At 36.3% G+C, this 17,258-nt stretch overlaps 1 protein-coding gene across 2 annotated transcripts; it reads right to left on the bottom strand.

Moving 5' to 3' along the window:
* Positions 1 to 3,506: 3,506 nt before the first annotated feature.
* On the bottom strand, positions 3,507 to 16,512 carry LOC103704934 (protein MULTIPLE CHLOROPLAST DIVISION SITE 1). 2 transcript variants are annotated; one of them, XM_026803811.2, is made up of 5 exons: positions 16,089 to 16,512; positions 15,740 to 16,006; positions 13,586 to 13,749; positions 9,801 to 10,188; positions 3,507 to 3,961 (listed from the first exon to the last, which is right to left on the bottom strand). In XM_026803811.2, exons 1-5 carry the CDS (start codon positions 16,143 to 16,145, stop codon positions 3,761 to 3,763), a joined length of 1,077 nt encoding a protein of 358 aa, XP_026659612.2. In that variant the 5' UTR covers positions 16,146 to 16,512; the 3' UTR covers positions 3,507 to 3,760. The 2 variants fall into 2 exon arrangements, with proteins under 2 accessions (XP_026659612.2, XP_008786681.2); XM_008788459.3 differs by having other exon boundaries at positions 15,740 to 15,982; positions 16,089 to 16,509.
* Between the last annotated feature and the right edge of the window lie 746 nt (positions 16,513 to 17,258).

The raw sequence follows: 17,258 nt of genomic DNA, 5'->3' as shown, positions 1-17,258 counted from the left end.
GATGTGAGGAGAGCAATAGTATTACCTTCCACTCTTGGAAATAGTGCCTATAACTGTGTTGACGGTCCTATAGTAGTTGGAAGACAACTAGTGTCAGTTACCATAACCATCAGGTGTGAAAGCAGATGTGGGTAACAGCTATCAAAAATAGGTAGTTATTTTATTCTAGTATAAGTATTAGAATTATATTTTGTAAGAGTCCTTCGACCATTAATACAATCAATTTATTTTTATTTTTATCTTTCTCTTAACCATTTATCTTAGAAGTAGGGATAACTTAGATCATCTACTGTAGCCCAGTGCTACACTTCTATCAAGTTTCATTTTTTTTGAACGATGGTGTAACAATAATGAGAGTTCTTGAAAGTCAAGGCAGATGGATTCACATTACTTTCTACCCTTCCTTCGATCCATATCTTTCTAGCTAGCCTAATACTGGTAGCATGCCCGAGCATGCATCTAAGCCTTAGCCAAGCAAGCTTGTCGGTGCGCCTTCCACCCGACCAATTGAGTTTTCTGGATTGCCGAGTTCTCTTGCTCATATGGAATTGGACGGAAAGGGCAGCAATAATTGGGTTGTACCAAAAGTCTGGACCATGGCCCTTGTATGGAGGCCACGTGGTCACAACTCTAATCGCTAGTTGCAGCCTCTTAACTTGAGAGATTACTAGGCATTAAGTACTTGAGAGATTACTAGGCATGATGGGCTCATAATGCCCTCTTAACAGCTAACTTGGCCATAAATGCCTCTCCAATGACTAGCCTAATAAAACCTATGATTAAACCTAATTTATACACCCAAAAAAAATAAAAATAAAAAAATTTTTCTCAAAAAAATTAAAAAAAATTGTGGGCTTAGTCAAAACAATTAAAAGCATGAGCTGGATGCACATGTACATGTATGATGAATAGTCTGGAAAGCCAACATATCTAATTAAAAGTTAAAACCCATTAGTTGGAGAATTATTAAATGCGACTTTTCTTGTATTAATTCTTCAATTTGGGACTGATATTATGCAACTAGTTAAGAAGCAAATGCCTGGATGGTTAGACTTTTTCAACCAAAAATCAAAAAAAATATTTAAATATCTAAATATTATCTAACATATTTCTCTATGTGGCTTAGGTAAACACAATTGAAAGGAAGGTATAAACTAACGGTTATACTCATCCAGAAAACTATTAATAAATCACTTTTAATTTTCTTTTTGTTTTGTTACAATTAAAGTAGCAATACGACCCTCATTTGTAATTCTATATTTTCTACTTTCTTTTTTTTGTTTTTGATTTGGCTATTTTACAAAGTTTTTGGATAAATACATCTGCCTGCATTAATCACCAGAATATTTTGAAAATATCTTGATAGGACACCACAACTCCGAGCCAGTATGGTCTACTATTTCTTTCAAGTTATCAAAATATTTTCGGAACCGAAATCTTTCCTTTGAGCAGTATGGTCATCTTGACATGTTCTCAGCTTTTCGTCGTTATTGTTGTTGTTATTATTATTTTTTACTATTGTGAAAGTCATATTTTTAGGTAAAAACTGCTAGAGCCAATTCACTTTACATATTCATCACTATATTAGTTCACTTATTCGGTAGATCAAATTGCTTACTTCTTTAACCAAAAAAAAAAAACTCCTTACTTTCAAATGGCATGTCATTATTATGTCAATTTTTTTTTATTTTCTTATGACATTCTTCTACACCATGATCACTATTTTAAAATATATTATAATTATGCTAATCTATTTTCATTTAATCATTATAACCAAATTAGCTCAATAACTCTCTTATTGGAGAATATAATGGATCAAAGCCATTGTTGTGTGAATGTACTCCTATATTTATTACATAAATCGTACTATAAACAATTAAAACAAAGTTTTCGTCTGTAATAGTCGACTTTGTACACGTTAATCAATTTTCTATGCATACATTATCATATGACATGCATTTATTATGTAGTTTTACACACTCACCATTTCTGTGGTGCACATTTATTCTATGGTACATAGCTAACTTTAATTCGCTGCATGCACATTGCCATAAAGCGTGCGCAGTTATGGGTTTTCACAGACTTATTGTCTCTGTCAACATTATTATCATTTTCTAGTATCCATGACATATAGTCTTCTTTTCATACAAGGAAAATTTAAATTACTGCAAAAATTTGAGCTAAACCCCTTACAGAAGGCTAATGCCGAGAGGAGGTCCTCTCATTTTGTCAATATTGCATCATTGTAACAATGGAGAGAAACAGTTCACAAGAAATTCCAGATTCTTGGAAGTAGTTATAGAAGGCATCAATAAAGATTTCAAGGTTGTAAACACTTTGTGGTACGGTTAACAAATATCGTAATTTTTGATTCACAAAGAATGAACTTTGGCTATTGGGTACATCTTCACAAACTGTTATTCATGCTTCTCAAATCAGCAAATAAAGCTATTTTGCTATGAGAATTAACCTTATTAATACTTGCAGTGGTCTATGAGTTCATAACCGCATGGTCTTTTGGAAGGCCCGAGGTTGTAAAAATAGTGGTTACGTGAGAAAAAAAAATATAACCTGATTTTCTTTTTTTTTTCCGTTTCATAGTGATATGAATTTCTGTTTGTATGTATTGGTTATCATTTTGTAACTGAGGACATTAATCCTCAAGTCCGGTTCGAAATGCAAAGGTCCAGATGTACAAATATCATTGATATTCACATATTTATTACCTACATGTCATGATGTTATGATAAAAAACATCCAGTTTCGGTCACGAAGTGCACATTTATGATAAATTTGTACATAAAATAAAAGTAGCACCTTTTTTTTCCTGCTTCAAAATGCCCACCACACATCCATATCTTTTTGGCAAGACAACATATCGGTATCTAAGGGCAGATTTCAAGTCTTCGATTTTTCTGAACCATGTTCTTTCAACAAGTTGAAACCCTTAGTATAATCTTGAGAAATCGCAGACCATACAAGTCCACATGCGCTTAATTTGATGCTAATGTTTTAATAGAACTTATTTTCATAAATCTTGCATCATCATTCTTAGCTAAAGCATCATCTTTGCCATGCCTTTAACTTTTTCTTTGCTGGAAGAAACTTTTTCTTTAACTTTTTATCGCATCATCTAATTTTGGTCATAGCAGTTCCAAATGATGATGAGAGCTTCTTGCAACCAGATATATGTTACGAAACTGATTTCCCTTTGATCAACAGAAGGATCAAACTACAATAAGCTTGCTTGCTTTCCAGTCAAAAAAGTTGAGATTATGTGCTCTACAGCATATGTAATTAGTCTCTGAATCATCTTTCAGACCCATTTACGAACGGTACAGATCTTAAAAGAGTACATTTGGAAGATGCGAAAGATCATCACTTGATTCAAAGATCCCAATCAGGTGCCGACATGGGACTTGCAGAATGGCCCAGCTGATATATATACCTGATGTATTGCACCAATCCCTGACCACCACAGAGCTCAGAGCTCAAGATGAACAAGATCAGAAAGAAAAACAGCAATTTTGATGTCTATAACCGACTTGAAAACAGCAAGCTAGATACAAGCAATTCTATTTACAGCCTCGGTTTTTGAGTTGAACTACTGTGCATGTTCCAAAACTTTGGATCTTTTTCTTTTCTGTAGAGATTCAAAATTCAGTATGCATGTAAAGGTGCTGGCCACTCCCATCTATTTTCAATAATGACAGAGAAGATGGCCATCACAAGATAACTGGAAAAGCGACCAGAACACCTGTTAATATTTCTTCAGTTCACCCGAAAATGACTCGCCATCAGATGTACCAGTCTCTTCATCAGATTTCAAGGTTAGGAGACCATTCTGCTGATTGGCAGATGAGTTAGGCTCGGGGTCCTGTGGTTTCATTGATGTCTTAAATGGTCTTTCAAAATCTCGGATGTTGTTTAGATCGAGTGCCACTTCATTAAGCTTTTGCTCCTGCAAGAAGTATAGACATGAATGAGAGGTTTTGCTAGGTTACACAAAGTTACAATATATATATATAGACATCAGGACCCCCATCATCTAGGATCCATAACCAAAAAAGCAACCTAAAGAAAAATTAGAATATATATATATATAGATAGACATCAGGATCCCCATCATCTAGGATCCATAACCAAAATTAGAAGCACGATTCTAATATTTTATCGCAGATGGTGACATGATTACAACAATGAGATCAAGCTAAAATTAGAATATTGAAGCTAGTAGCAAACAGAGTAAGAGACCCTCCATTTGTGGAGAGTACGTGGAACTCATACACCTAGTGCAGAAAAATTTTGGGTTCCTTTCTTGGAAGTTCGACAGGTAAAATGTGCTAACTTTAACCACAAAATAGCTGGTGAAGATGGTGCATGAGTAATTAGCTCTATGCATTTGTTCCGTACTTTGGCCTTCATTGCATACAGAATGTCACCTGCAACTTATACAATCATCCAGGTGGACATGCTCCATTCTTTACTTTTGCCTTGCGTTCATGTGGAATAACATGCTATATGTACCACTAAACACGTGCTAAAGGTGTGTATTCATTCACCAAAGCACCACCGACTGCTTTTTTTTTGGGGACTGCTTTTCTTTTAAGGAAAAAGAACTTTTACCGAGCTGAAATTTTAAGTTGACAAACTTATTTCCAAGTGCAGAATTTTTTAAACAGCGCACAAGTAGAAACCTGTTACAATAGTTGACGAATGGTGGAATTTAGGCAATATAGATGTGTGCACTCTCAACAAAATTCTTTCCTACCTCTAGTCTTATCCACCATCCATTGCCAGACCTTCTCCTTTTACTAACCTACAGCAACTCACCTGCTGTAACGTCCATCATCTAAACCAGGAAACAATTAACAATAAACCAAGTATGATGTTCTACATGCTGTCAGCTTTAGGAAGTGATTTTATTATTAGTGTCAAGAGTAATGAGAGGTTCAGCTATTCAAGTCTGCAACTGAAATTAAATGGGTTTCTTATTTTGTTCAAAAAAAAACTGCAGATAACAGATTCAAGCACTAACAATAGAACTAATTTGGGATTATGGTAGAAAGCATAAAAGGCTGAAGATCTAATATAGGAATAAAACAAGATCAAGTAATTCAATTCTAAAGAGAGGAAAAGAATGACTTTCATTTTCATATGCTGGATAAGTCATCTTTTTTTATCATGGAATCATACTGACAGAAGAGAAATGATTGGAAATTTTATTCAGAGAAATCAATTTCCAAATAAAAGGATAACCACAATATAAGCCTTCAGAGGACAGGTTACACCCCATTAAATTCTTCACCTACTTGTCCTCCGACTTAATCCTTATTACAAATAACCATGGTCTAAATTTTAGGTGAAACATTTAACAGTTTCAAGTGGCTAACTGAAACTGGACCAAGCAAGTGGCATCAGACAACCACTCTTTCTAGTTTCAACCATTCCAAATGAAGCATATTATCACCAACAATACCACTGTTTTAACAGGGAGAAATAAGTGGGCCCTTTTTTTTTTGCCAAACAAATACTGCCCAAAATGAAAACCGGAAATATTTGCATCACTTATCACATGTCCTATACACTCAAAATCTTTGTTCAATATTCATTCAATCATCAAAGAGGGAACAAAGGCTGATCTACCATATGACGAAAAACTTATAATTGCCATTCTTTGCACCAAGGATCCAGTGTGCCGGTACCAAAGCCCATACCAGTTGGCCGGCGGCATGATTCGATATGCCTCCGTGCCGTTCCATGCCGAGCACATACCAACACAGTAAAGATTGCAGGAGAGAGGGGGAATGGGAGAGAGGAAAAGAGAGAGGGAGAGGAAGAGGGTGGGAGGGAGGGAGGGAGAGGGGGTGAGGGAGGGAGAGATCAAGAGTGGCGAACGGCCGGCGGAGGGCTGCATAAGGCTGGGGAGGGGGGGGGAGGAGGAGAGGCTTCGCCCTCTAGACCCCTGTTTCGTTTGAAACAGAGTCCCGAACAAGGCTTATTTTTTTATTTTGAAAATTTTAAGTGAAGTCAATAACACCCTTGCCGACCAAGTATGGCGGAACCATCCCGAACCATCCATTTGGAGTGTACCAAGCCATACCGACAACGAGCCAGGATGGTTCCGGCAAGAAAAATGAAAAACTGGCAACGAAGGGGGAGAGGGAGAAGGAAAGAGAGGAAAAGAGAGAGAAGGGGGGGAAAGGGGAGGAAGAAAGAGAGGGAGGGTGGTGGAAGGCCGACGAGCCACGCAGAGGGGCGGAGAGGGGATCTGCCTCCGGTTTTCCTCTTTCATTTGAAACAGGGGTCGTGAAGGGAGCCCCATTTTATTTTTGAAGATTTTGCCGACTTCACTTAAAATCTTTGAAAATATAAAAGGACCCCCTTCAAGAACCCTATTTTCAATGAAACAAGGAAACTAGATACAGAGCCCCTCTTTCGCCTCTCCGCACAGCTCTGCGGCCCTTTGCCGACCTCCATTAGACATCCGCCACCCTCCTCTCTCCCTCCTTCGCCCTTTCTCTCTCTTTTCCTCTCTCCAGTTCTCCCTCTCTCCCACTCTCTTTGTCGTGTCAAGACGTGCTCCGCCGGCCTCCGAACGGTCTGCTCCCTCTCTTTTCCTCTCCTGTTCTTTCTCAGCCACACCCTCTCTACTGTGTTGGTACAGGTCTAGCACGAAATGACACAAGGGTGTACTGAACTGTGCTGCCAGGCAAACTGGTCTGGGCTTTGGTACTGACACAGTGATCCTTGGCAGAGCTTTTTTTTATTTTGAAAATTTTAAGTAAAGTCAGCAACCCCTTGTCGACTTCACTTAATATTTTTAAAATAAAAAAAGGTTTCGTCCGAGACTCCAGTTTCGAAGAAATAAAAGTTTGGAGGGCGGAGCCCCTCCTCCACCCCTCCGTTCCCTTCCCTAGCCCTCCGCGCCCCCCTCTAGTAGCCTCCATCAGCAGTCTGCCATCCTCCATCTCTCTCCCTTTCCGTCGCTCCCCCCTCTCTTTCTTCCTCTCTTTTCTTCTCCCTCTTTTCCTCCATCACCGGTTTCTCATTTTGAATGTCGGAATCATCCCAATTCGCTGCCAAAGCTTGGTACGCCCCAAATCAAGTGTTCAGGACAATTCTGCATTCCTTACTTTGCACTTTAGTTTCTCTAAATACATTTTCAACTTAATCTTCAACTAAGAAAAAGTGGCTTTAAGGCTCACTTCTTAAAATTTATATCTTCATGATGGACATGACACTTAGTGAATATCTAAGAATGATAGTAAACGTCATAATTGAGTCTTCAAAGCTATAAACTTTAAAATTTTCTACAAGCCCGCACTTCTAGCATGAGTTTTTGAAACTTACCTTGGGAAACCTTTCAAGCAATTGCTATAATAGATCACCAAAACCCTAATTTGAAATCAGCCCTTATTTTGTAGATCTATTAGTTTATTACAATCTTCACCTTCATCACGAAATAATGTGAGCAAAGAGCAAAAGGACCACAGTTCATGGGAAGCCTTTGGCTTTACTCCAACCATGTTGGACATGATATATCATATCAGATTTCACAAAATCCTAATCTATGGGTGAAAAATTGAAATAAGCCCATCAGCTCAAGTATCATATTCTTCTAAAGGAACAACAAAGTCCTAAAACTGAAAAGAGGAACAAATTTATCTTCTTCATCCATCAACAACCAGATCCAGTTGATGGTGAGGAAGACAAATTTACAACTGGAAATGAGTCTTAAGTGAAGCATATCTAGAAGCAAATGATTAGAATTTGGATGTGATAGAGATAATGAGGGGTTCATGGTGACATGCATAAATTTTTATTTCATTCTGTGCTGCAAATATGGGGACTCCACTGATGAGAGGTGATTTAATTTGTGTTGAAGAATGTAATAAAATGAGGGCAAGGAAACAAAGATGGAGATTATGAGAAAAGATATGGAAGAGATAGAAATAAAACTTGTCCTTTAATACAAATGCTTCATGAATGTGAATGTGGATCTATAAATCCTATGCCAAATGATTTGAATATGGCTGGGTGCTAATCGTTACAATTTTCATTTATGTTGCTTTATAATGATACATATTATTTTTTTGAAATGTATCACATTTTCACATCATTTGTAATGATGTAATGACTATGTCATTTCTATTTGATTATATGGACTGCATAAGATGATTTGTTATGAACTGAAACTCGCCTTTTTTATATTTTCTCTAATCAACACAACTTCTTAAGTTTTCTTTCTGAAACATGTAAAATATTTTTTTGTTTTTAGCTACCCATGGAGAGTCAATGGTTTAACAGTGCTAAAAATGGTGAAAGAGTGACTTTATGATGTTTATATGATAACTTTAAGTAGGGCAGCAAATTCAAGATACTTTTCATCTCCAAAAATAACGAAGCTTCAACCATACAAGTTCACAACCTCAAATGGAGGCATGGTAGGGGGAGTAGGAGAAGATGCAATTTAGAAGCCATCTGAAAGTGGTGAATGATAGGAGGGCAAGACATGTAGGAACCACTTTTGAGATGCTTCATCTATCACAGTGAGCACTTTCCTTTATCATACGAGCTAATAAAGAGCTCATACAAACTAGTTGAAAGAGGCTCAGTCAAACAAGAAGGTGACAACCATATATGCTTACCAAGATGAAACCGAGACAAAGCCACCTTCATGGCTATGGTGTTGATGGAGGCCAAAATCCTTGGTATTAGGCCTGGCTAGCATCTTCATAGAGGTTGCAAATTTGGACATATGACTGATGGAGGACAGCTCCAAAAGGAGTAGGGTGCTAATTGGTTGCCTATAGAAGACCGCCTCCAGGTCGAATTATGACAAGTCAAAAGCAATGGTTGGTGAGTTGTGGGTGGGTGGAGAATCAATTGCATCCCGCTACCCTCCCCTCTAATCAATCCCATCACCCACCCCAACCACTCAAGTTCCGAAGCTTAGTCCACCTTAAGTCTTGCTGAAATTTCGAATTAGGCTCTTTAACAATTTATCACCTCTAGCAAAGGTGAATAATGACTCTCTTTTCCTCACCCCTTCCCTTGGATTTACTTTCTTCCCCAATCCTTAACAAGTGGCTGTTAGTTGGACAAACCTTTACCATGTCTACATTAACAGAACCCTAGCCCAAAAATCCCTGGCTCTAATAGTGCTGCTCTATACTCTCACACCCCTCCCCCCTGCCTCTAACAGTCCAGCTCTATCCTCCCTTATGAAATGGCGGACGCTGACAAAACCCTAGCTTATAAACGTAAGCCCATCATCTCTCTCTGTCTCCCCCTGCTGAAACAGCGTTACTCAGTCCCCTTATCCATCACAATGGCTAGTGGTCGGTTGAATAATCAGATGGAAACCCTAACATCTCTCTATCTTTGTCTTTCTTGGCTAGGTGATCCCAATTACCAACCGAGCCCCTTACCCCCCCCCCCCCCCCCCCCCCCCCCCCCCCCCCCCCCCCCCCCCAAAAAAAAAGCTAACACTGAGTTAATGCTAAGCTCAAACCTAAGCATCTTCAACCACTCCCTCCCCCATGCTTTGGTTTGCCTTCTGATGGATGATCTTATATCACTGATAAGTTATTTCACATAATCTCTTCTTTTATATCATTCTGCATATTACTAGAAAATTTCACTGAGTTTCAGGTTTAAGAAGCCTTGGCAGACCTAAGCCTTCTCATATAATAATGACCTATTTTCCTTGTTAACAATGTGAAATGCCATTCATTACAAGATGATTGTACGCTAAGTTCTGTAACAAAGAACGTAGTGTGAGATTTATAACTTACACTTTGGAGAGACTCGAGCTTTCTCTGCAATGCTTCATGTTCAGCTTTAACACGAAAAGGAACACCATGTTTTTGATACACATTATGTTGCGCCACGTCCTCATCAATGTCACTAGCGGTTGTTGCAAATGGATGATTAGCTGGAATCCATCTGACCGTTTCAGGGTCAACATCTGGTGGTATTGGATCACCTTCTTTCAGAAAAATTGTTGGTCTTTTCCACTGGTATGCACGTGACCTCCTTTTCTGATGGACTGACTGTTGCTCTTTGGTAAGGGTTACAGAAGCCAAGCGATAAACCTTTCCAAACATTTCAATTGTTGAATCACCCTTACCAAACTTTATGAAGGGGTTATTAAAGGGATCGTCATATTTCATAGGCTTTGAGCTGCATGAAGGAGAAAATTGAAAGCCAGTGTGATTCATCAATTTCTTATAGATTGCCTCTGATTTCTTTTTTTGGAAAAAAAGGACCCATAATCAGATATAAAATATGTTCTAAAAATGATAAGAGACTAATTTTACTTGATCAATAAAGTAGAATCCTTCTTAATACAATGTTCTTGCAACTTTAAAAAAAATAGAGAGGATTTACTACCTAATCAGATACAAAGTATGTCCTTAATTTGACAAGAGAACAATTCATTTGATAAACACAGTAACGTCCTCATGAACACAATGCATGCGCATGCATGTGCACACATGCATACATCAATACATACAAGTAAATGGGCAAGTACAAATGCACATCTAAGATATATATATATATATATATATATATATATATATATAGAGAGAGAGAGAGAGAGAGAGAGAGAGAGAGAGAGAGAGTATGCTTCTCTGGAGAGGACAATCAAGTCATCTTGATTCCAAAATCGATAGTGGGGTATCCAATTGAAGATCCAACCATTCATCATACCTATACTACTAAAAATGCCCAAAAACCAAATATCACATATTTTGCTGATCTCTAAACTATGCATCATCGAGACACAAAATATAATTATAAATTTTTAATAAATAAATAATTTTTAAAAGAATTATAATTTATGATTTATAAATGTTAAATATCTATTATTACTTTATTAAAAATTTTGGATGTGCACTACGCATGCCTAATTTTCTAGATATTTAGCATTTATAAATTATAATATTCATATTATTGAATATTTTTGGAAAAAATGTGCACATCATATTTTGATTTGGCATTTTTTTGAGAAATCAGTTTTGCTGAAACAGAGGCTATACATTTCATGCAATAAAAGAAAATTTTCTAGGTTATAATTATAACAACATATATATTATCATCTAAACAATATATAATCGCATATATAATCATCCTTTAATGGAATGATATGGATCATTTTCCCTGGCTATCTTGTGATTTTGCTTAGAATTTATGAAACTTCGTTAGCTCAAATCAGCATATACTATCATTCTTGATATTGCAAATAGTTATTATATTTAAATTGCAATAAGATGTTCACCGAGTGGCATAAAAAACACCAACTTAAATGATTATGGCAATAAAAAGTATTTCAAATTAATTTTTGAAAAAATTTCATTGCCCAAACATGAGTTTCACGGGTGAAAACGGCTTCCCGATGCATCTCAAGCAAAGCTTTTTGCCCAAAAGCTCCAAATTAAAGCTTTTCCCTAGTAAACCTATTTCATCTTTTAGAGGATCTAAAAAGCTATTTCAAAATTTTTACCAAATACCTTAAAATCCAAAAAAAACTTTTCACACTCTACGAAGCACTTTTTGGCCCTCCCAAAGAAATGCCAAACAAGGCCCAAGCACTTTCTAATATCCTACATGCTTTTCTTGTTTATAGTATGTTACCTCTTCTATCTCCCTACCATTGAATCTAAACTACCTTAATATACTTTAGGAGAAAATACACAATTTAATTTAAATGAAATCCACTTAGCGAACATCTCATTACAACTTAAATATCATAACAACTAACAACATCAAGAATAACAAAATCTTAATATGCTAATTTGAGCTAATGGAATTTCATAAATTCTAAGAAAAAACAAAAAAAAAATCAGAAAAAAATTAACCATGCCAAATCATTTAGGGATGATAATGTATGTGATTATGTATCCTTTCGGATGATATTTTACATTCTAATATAGTTACTATCTAGAAGTCGTTCTTATGTTGCATGAAATGTAGTCTTAGTCTTAGCAAAAATGATTTTTCTTTATATGCCAAAACAAATTGTTGTCTACTAAGATACAATTCAATTGGCACATTTTCCTCTAAAAATATTCAGTAATACAAAATCCTGTGATTTATATATGCTAAACATTTATTATTAATTTATATATGCTAAACATTTATTATTAATTTCTTAAAATTTTGGCCATCCATTACACTTGCCTAGTTTGCTAGTACAATGAAAAGTTACAATAACTAGATAATCTAGATTGCTTATAACCACTTAGGGGTTCAATAAACTCAAAGACCCATGACCCAACTTTTCTTCTTAAAATAGTATAAATAAACATCTCTATCACTACAGGCTTGAAGACTTTAGACTCTTCCTCAGAAATTCCACTTTTTTTGTAGGTTCCTAATAAATCTCCAAATCCCAAACATGTGTGGTTCCACATTTTCCTTATTTTCTTTTTCCCTTTTTCTGATTTTTGGGAAGCGTGAGGCTACAAAGGGATCCCGAGGCTTTCTGGCAGATGCATTGCACATATCAAATAGTCATATAACCTTGAGGCTGTAAGGATGTCTATACAGTCTCACAGAGATTTTCTATCTTTAATTTATGGTTAGGACAATATGGTCATGCATTTCGCAGACAAATATACAAATTGTAAATAAGTGCAATGTCTAAGAAGACAACATGCACATCATTTTGCAGGAAAACCTATTCCCTTGATCACTGCTCCAATGAACTATCTTAAAAAGGGTATCGAATAATTACATAAAGTATAATATGGATATAGTAAACATATTCCAAAGTTAAACTCACAATATATACGGGTTACACATTTCACCCATCACCAAATTCAATGTTAGGGGTCGATGGAAAAATCTAAACTGTTGGAAGGTGATCTAGGAGGTCTACAATGCCTCCTTATAAAAATATGTTTTGGAAATCCCTAACCTATGCATCAAGTCATCCCAAGTATATAGTTGTAATGAAATGATATATGGCATCAATTTTGGGATGACTTGATGCATCGGCTAGGGGTTCCAAAGCATGTGATTTTTCACAAGTATTTTAAGCCTCCTACAGGCCTGTTGGCCTGGCCAGTCCATATTCTTTTAAAGGCCCATCCTAATCTTAACGTAAATCCTATCAGTGGGTTTGTTGGCCTGTAGAAGGGAAAAAAGACCTCTATGGGTCTTTTTTTCCTTTCCACGGGATCTGGGCTGGGGAGGTATTGGATTGATATGGGCCTACCCAAATAGACTGCCCACTCCATGAATCCAATAAGAAATCTAGCCCAATCCTGCTAGAGTTCCCAAACAGACCCTAAATCACATCCAATGGTTTAGAGTTCCATCTCTCAACCACTAAAATTAAATTTGGTGATGGGTGTAAAGTCCTTTCTTTGCACCCTATGTATATTATAACCTCACCTGTATTCCACATATATAATACATTCATATATAGCATATGAGATGTGATGCAGAGAATAATGTAATAACTTGGTTACAAACAGGAAAAAAAATACTAAGCATTACTTAGCAGAAACTCTCTCAGTAACCTATATTTCTTCTCATGGAAACAAGACAGGCATTTAGTTGGAGAACATACATGCCTCTTCTATCAGATCTCAACTGGCCTCGTCTCACCAGATCAGCAACAGATCCTTGATGATGATTTTTCTTTTTAAGCATGATTTGTCTTGCAGCGATCGCCAAAAACGCAAATGCAATATATAAAGCTATTGCAAATTTTGAAACACTATTTCTTTTTATCTGAAACAGCAAAATTCAAGACACATGAGCGTGCAAGACATCCTCGCAATGAAAATGAAGAAGAGAAGTACACCACTCACTACAGCAGGACTCAGGTCTGGTCCCTTATGATGGAAATATAACGTGACAAGAACTTCATATATGACCAATAGTTAAAAGTAAACTCCAAATGTCTACTAAATGTAAATATATAATGCAATTAGGTCATATCAAGCATGAGAATATATATCAAATTAGTGCATAAGAGTAAGTATAACACAATCTTGTCACTTTAAAAATCAGTTGACAAAAACTGATAGGCTATTTTCAGAATTACTTGAACGAGAACTCTTAAAAAAGGAATTTATTTAAAGAAACACCACCATAGGATCTAAAAATCCATTCTTCAGTTCCAGGAACTCAAGCTAACCTTGTAAGGGATGTAAAATAGTACAAGATAAAGTGTCATTGAAATATCAATTTAGGCATCAAAGATCAAAGGAGAGAAAAAGTAGGTTTGGTTAACTACCTCAGTATATGTGATAAAAAATGGAAAAGTAGTAGAGTATTAAAATGTAATTTTTTCTAGGCTATTTACTTAACTATGTATCTTGAGGTATGAAATTGATGAAAATAGAAGATGTACACGAGAGTGTTGTAACTGATCTGAAATTCCTTCCAACAAGAATGTTAGATCTTAATTTCTTTAGAAATTATTAATTTTTAAAATCTAGTCACCTAATCTTCTCAGAAATTCTATTTTCAGAAAAGTCAGGATTATAAAAGAATTGGGGGGAAAGAATCATTAGGATCGTCATCTAAAGCGGTGGCAGGATAATAGCTCTAAGAAGATGCTTTTCATAAACAGATTGATAATTGGGGGAAAGGAATTTCTTTTGCAGTGAATGCTCCATCTTATCAATCCCCCTTTTCCACCTCCTACTATGCTCTTGTCCTTTTGTTTTGTCATGTAATATATTTCTCTTCCTCTGTTATTTCTTCTACTTTGTCTCCACTCTTCTTGCTTTCTCATACACTGTTATATGTGCATAGACTTGAAAGTTTATCTATTACTTCTCCCTTTCCTCCCTTTTTCATTTTCCTATTCTTCTTCTTCTTCTTCTCATTCTTATGCTTTTAATCTACTTTTCCTGTTTAATATCCTTCTTTATTCTATTATTACTAGAATTTTGCAACAAAATTAGCCAGAAACTAAATCTAGTTCGTTGCATCTTGGTTACTTGGAGCTAAAAATTTAATTTACCTTAACAGCAGCAGAGCTTCAAGAACAATGAAACATGGGGAGAATCTCTCTTTTCAACCTTTGAATAGTTGCCAACTGCCACGCCAGATACCAAAGAAATGCACACCATTCAAATAATATTGTTACGATCAAATGAAATATATACAGACTATGCAATGTGCTTCTATCTTCTCAGAATACTATATTTGGAATTTTTGGACTGCTAAATCCAAATTGTCAACTCATCTACTACAAACCTTCTAAATGATGACAAATCTCAACTAGAGACCCTCTTATCATCACTGAACATGTAATTGAAGATCCAATTATGGAAGATCTACTTAATCTTACCGCTGAGTGACTGACAACCTACAAAGGAAGAAGGCAATGATTGAAGAAACACAAAATGATGATACTCCAACCAAATAATCATAGCCATGGAAACTCCCATTGTTGAGTTATGGTCTTTGATTTTTTTTCTTTTTTTCTTTGATGGTAAGGAGGAACATCATTACCCAGTAAAAATACTTATTAGACAATGCAATTGCTATGGCAGAGAATAATTAGTAGTTGTTCATATCTCAGTTGCATGAAAATTCTAACTACAGTGTCACACCACAATAGTGAAGAAATGAAGGTTAATGATATTAATAAAGTGTAACGTGTTGCCACAACTTAATGATATCAACTTCAGCACTTCGTCCACAATTTCTTTTCAAGCTGATGGCAAACAGTAATAAATTAAACATTAATCAAACGAAATCTCACCACAAGGACAGCAGGAGGCAGAGCGTTCCCCAACTCTCTAAAGGATCCAAGTTTTCTTTCCAAATCCAATCGATTCCCCTCCACCTCCACAGGGGTACCATCTCCGGCACGCTCGCTATCGCCACTGGAATCAAGAGCATCTCCAGACGCTCTGACCGAAATAAGGGGCCTAGAGTCCCCTCGAGTGCGCCTCAACCAACGAGAATCTAATCGAAACGATTGCAGAGTCTTGGAATTCCAACCCTTGACATCACGAATTGAAATAATCTACGAAATAAGTGAAAATTCGAAGAAAAAAAAGGAAAAAAGACAGAAATGAGAAGGAAATCGAAATAAGAAGAGAATTAACCTGCGGAAAGATGGATTGGAACGGAAGGAGGGAGAGGGCCTTGGTCATCGACGTCATCGATGCTCGCAATAATACATCAACTCGGAATTGAAGGTTAGGGTTAGGGTTCGGGTTCGGGTTCGGGTTCTTGGGAGCTAGAGCTTCGATTTACAGCAGACTCACATTTTCTTCTCAAGCTGTTTGGGCTATTTGATCTTAAATGTAGTAACGTCTCTTATAACGGGATTGCCGACGGGCTACAAGAAATCCATAAAAGGAGCTGTTACGAGAAGTAGCCCAAGCTAATAAATCCAAATGGCACCTATTTATTAGTCAATATCTGATAATAATTTTTTCCACTCAATCTCATGAAGCCCTCCTCACGATTGGCTCTTACTGGATCGGTGGATCCTCCTCAATCTCACTGGATCCGCCTTCACATTTGACTCTGATATCAGTTCTCATGGATTCCCAACTCAAAAGCTTAAGCTATTAGGAAAAGAATCTGTTCAAACTAATAACCCCTTGTAACACTCTTTCTATTAGTTAACATAGGACTATGATATTAAGCTCTGCAAGACTGATTGGCTTAAGAAACCAAAAAACCCAATCTAAAAATTATGAGAAATGGAAATAAATGATTAGCAAGAGTGTTTGGAAATTTTGTAAGTATAAACAGAAAGAGTATATGAAATATTTCATCATATGTTCGCTCATACCATACAACTCTATATATAAAAAAGTAAAAAAATTATACAAGCGACTCCTTATTATCGAACAATCGCCAAATAAATAGAATAGCTATTTAGCTAATAATCATCTTAATAATATAAAGCCAATTTTTAAAAAATAAAAAAGAGTTCATAAGGCCAATGATTAAAAATTGAAAATCTATTTTTAATTAAAAATACTCCAATGATTAACAATTTCCCACTTAAAAATTGAAAATCTTCTATACTTGTAACGCCAAAACTCATTTCACTAGTATCCACAACCCCTATATCACTTCTCACATATTGAGATATGAGTTTGGTGAGAAAGTCTAGGTTTCACCACTGTTGTCGCAAAAATTTGAAAGCTCTCTTTGAATTATGGAACTATTATGAAATATCTAGCCCAATTTTTTGGGCCATCCCCACTATTTCAGAACTTGGTGCATTTAGAAATATTAGTTAGAATTTTTGTTGGATA

The sequence above is a fragment of the Phoenix dactylifera genome, unplaced genomic scaffold (genome assembly GCF_009389715.1).
Source record: "Phoenix dactylifera cultivar Barhee BC4 unplaced genomic scaffold, palm_55x_up_171113_PBpolish2nd_filt_p 000097F, whole genome shotgun sequence".
NCBI lineage: Eukaryota > Viridiplantae > Streptophyta > Magnoliopsida > Arecales > Arecaceae > Phoenix > Phoenix dactylifera.
The sequence above is the reverse complement of the archived record's forward strand: the minus strand, read 5'-3'. Positions and strand labels throughout refer to the sequence as shown.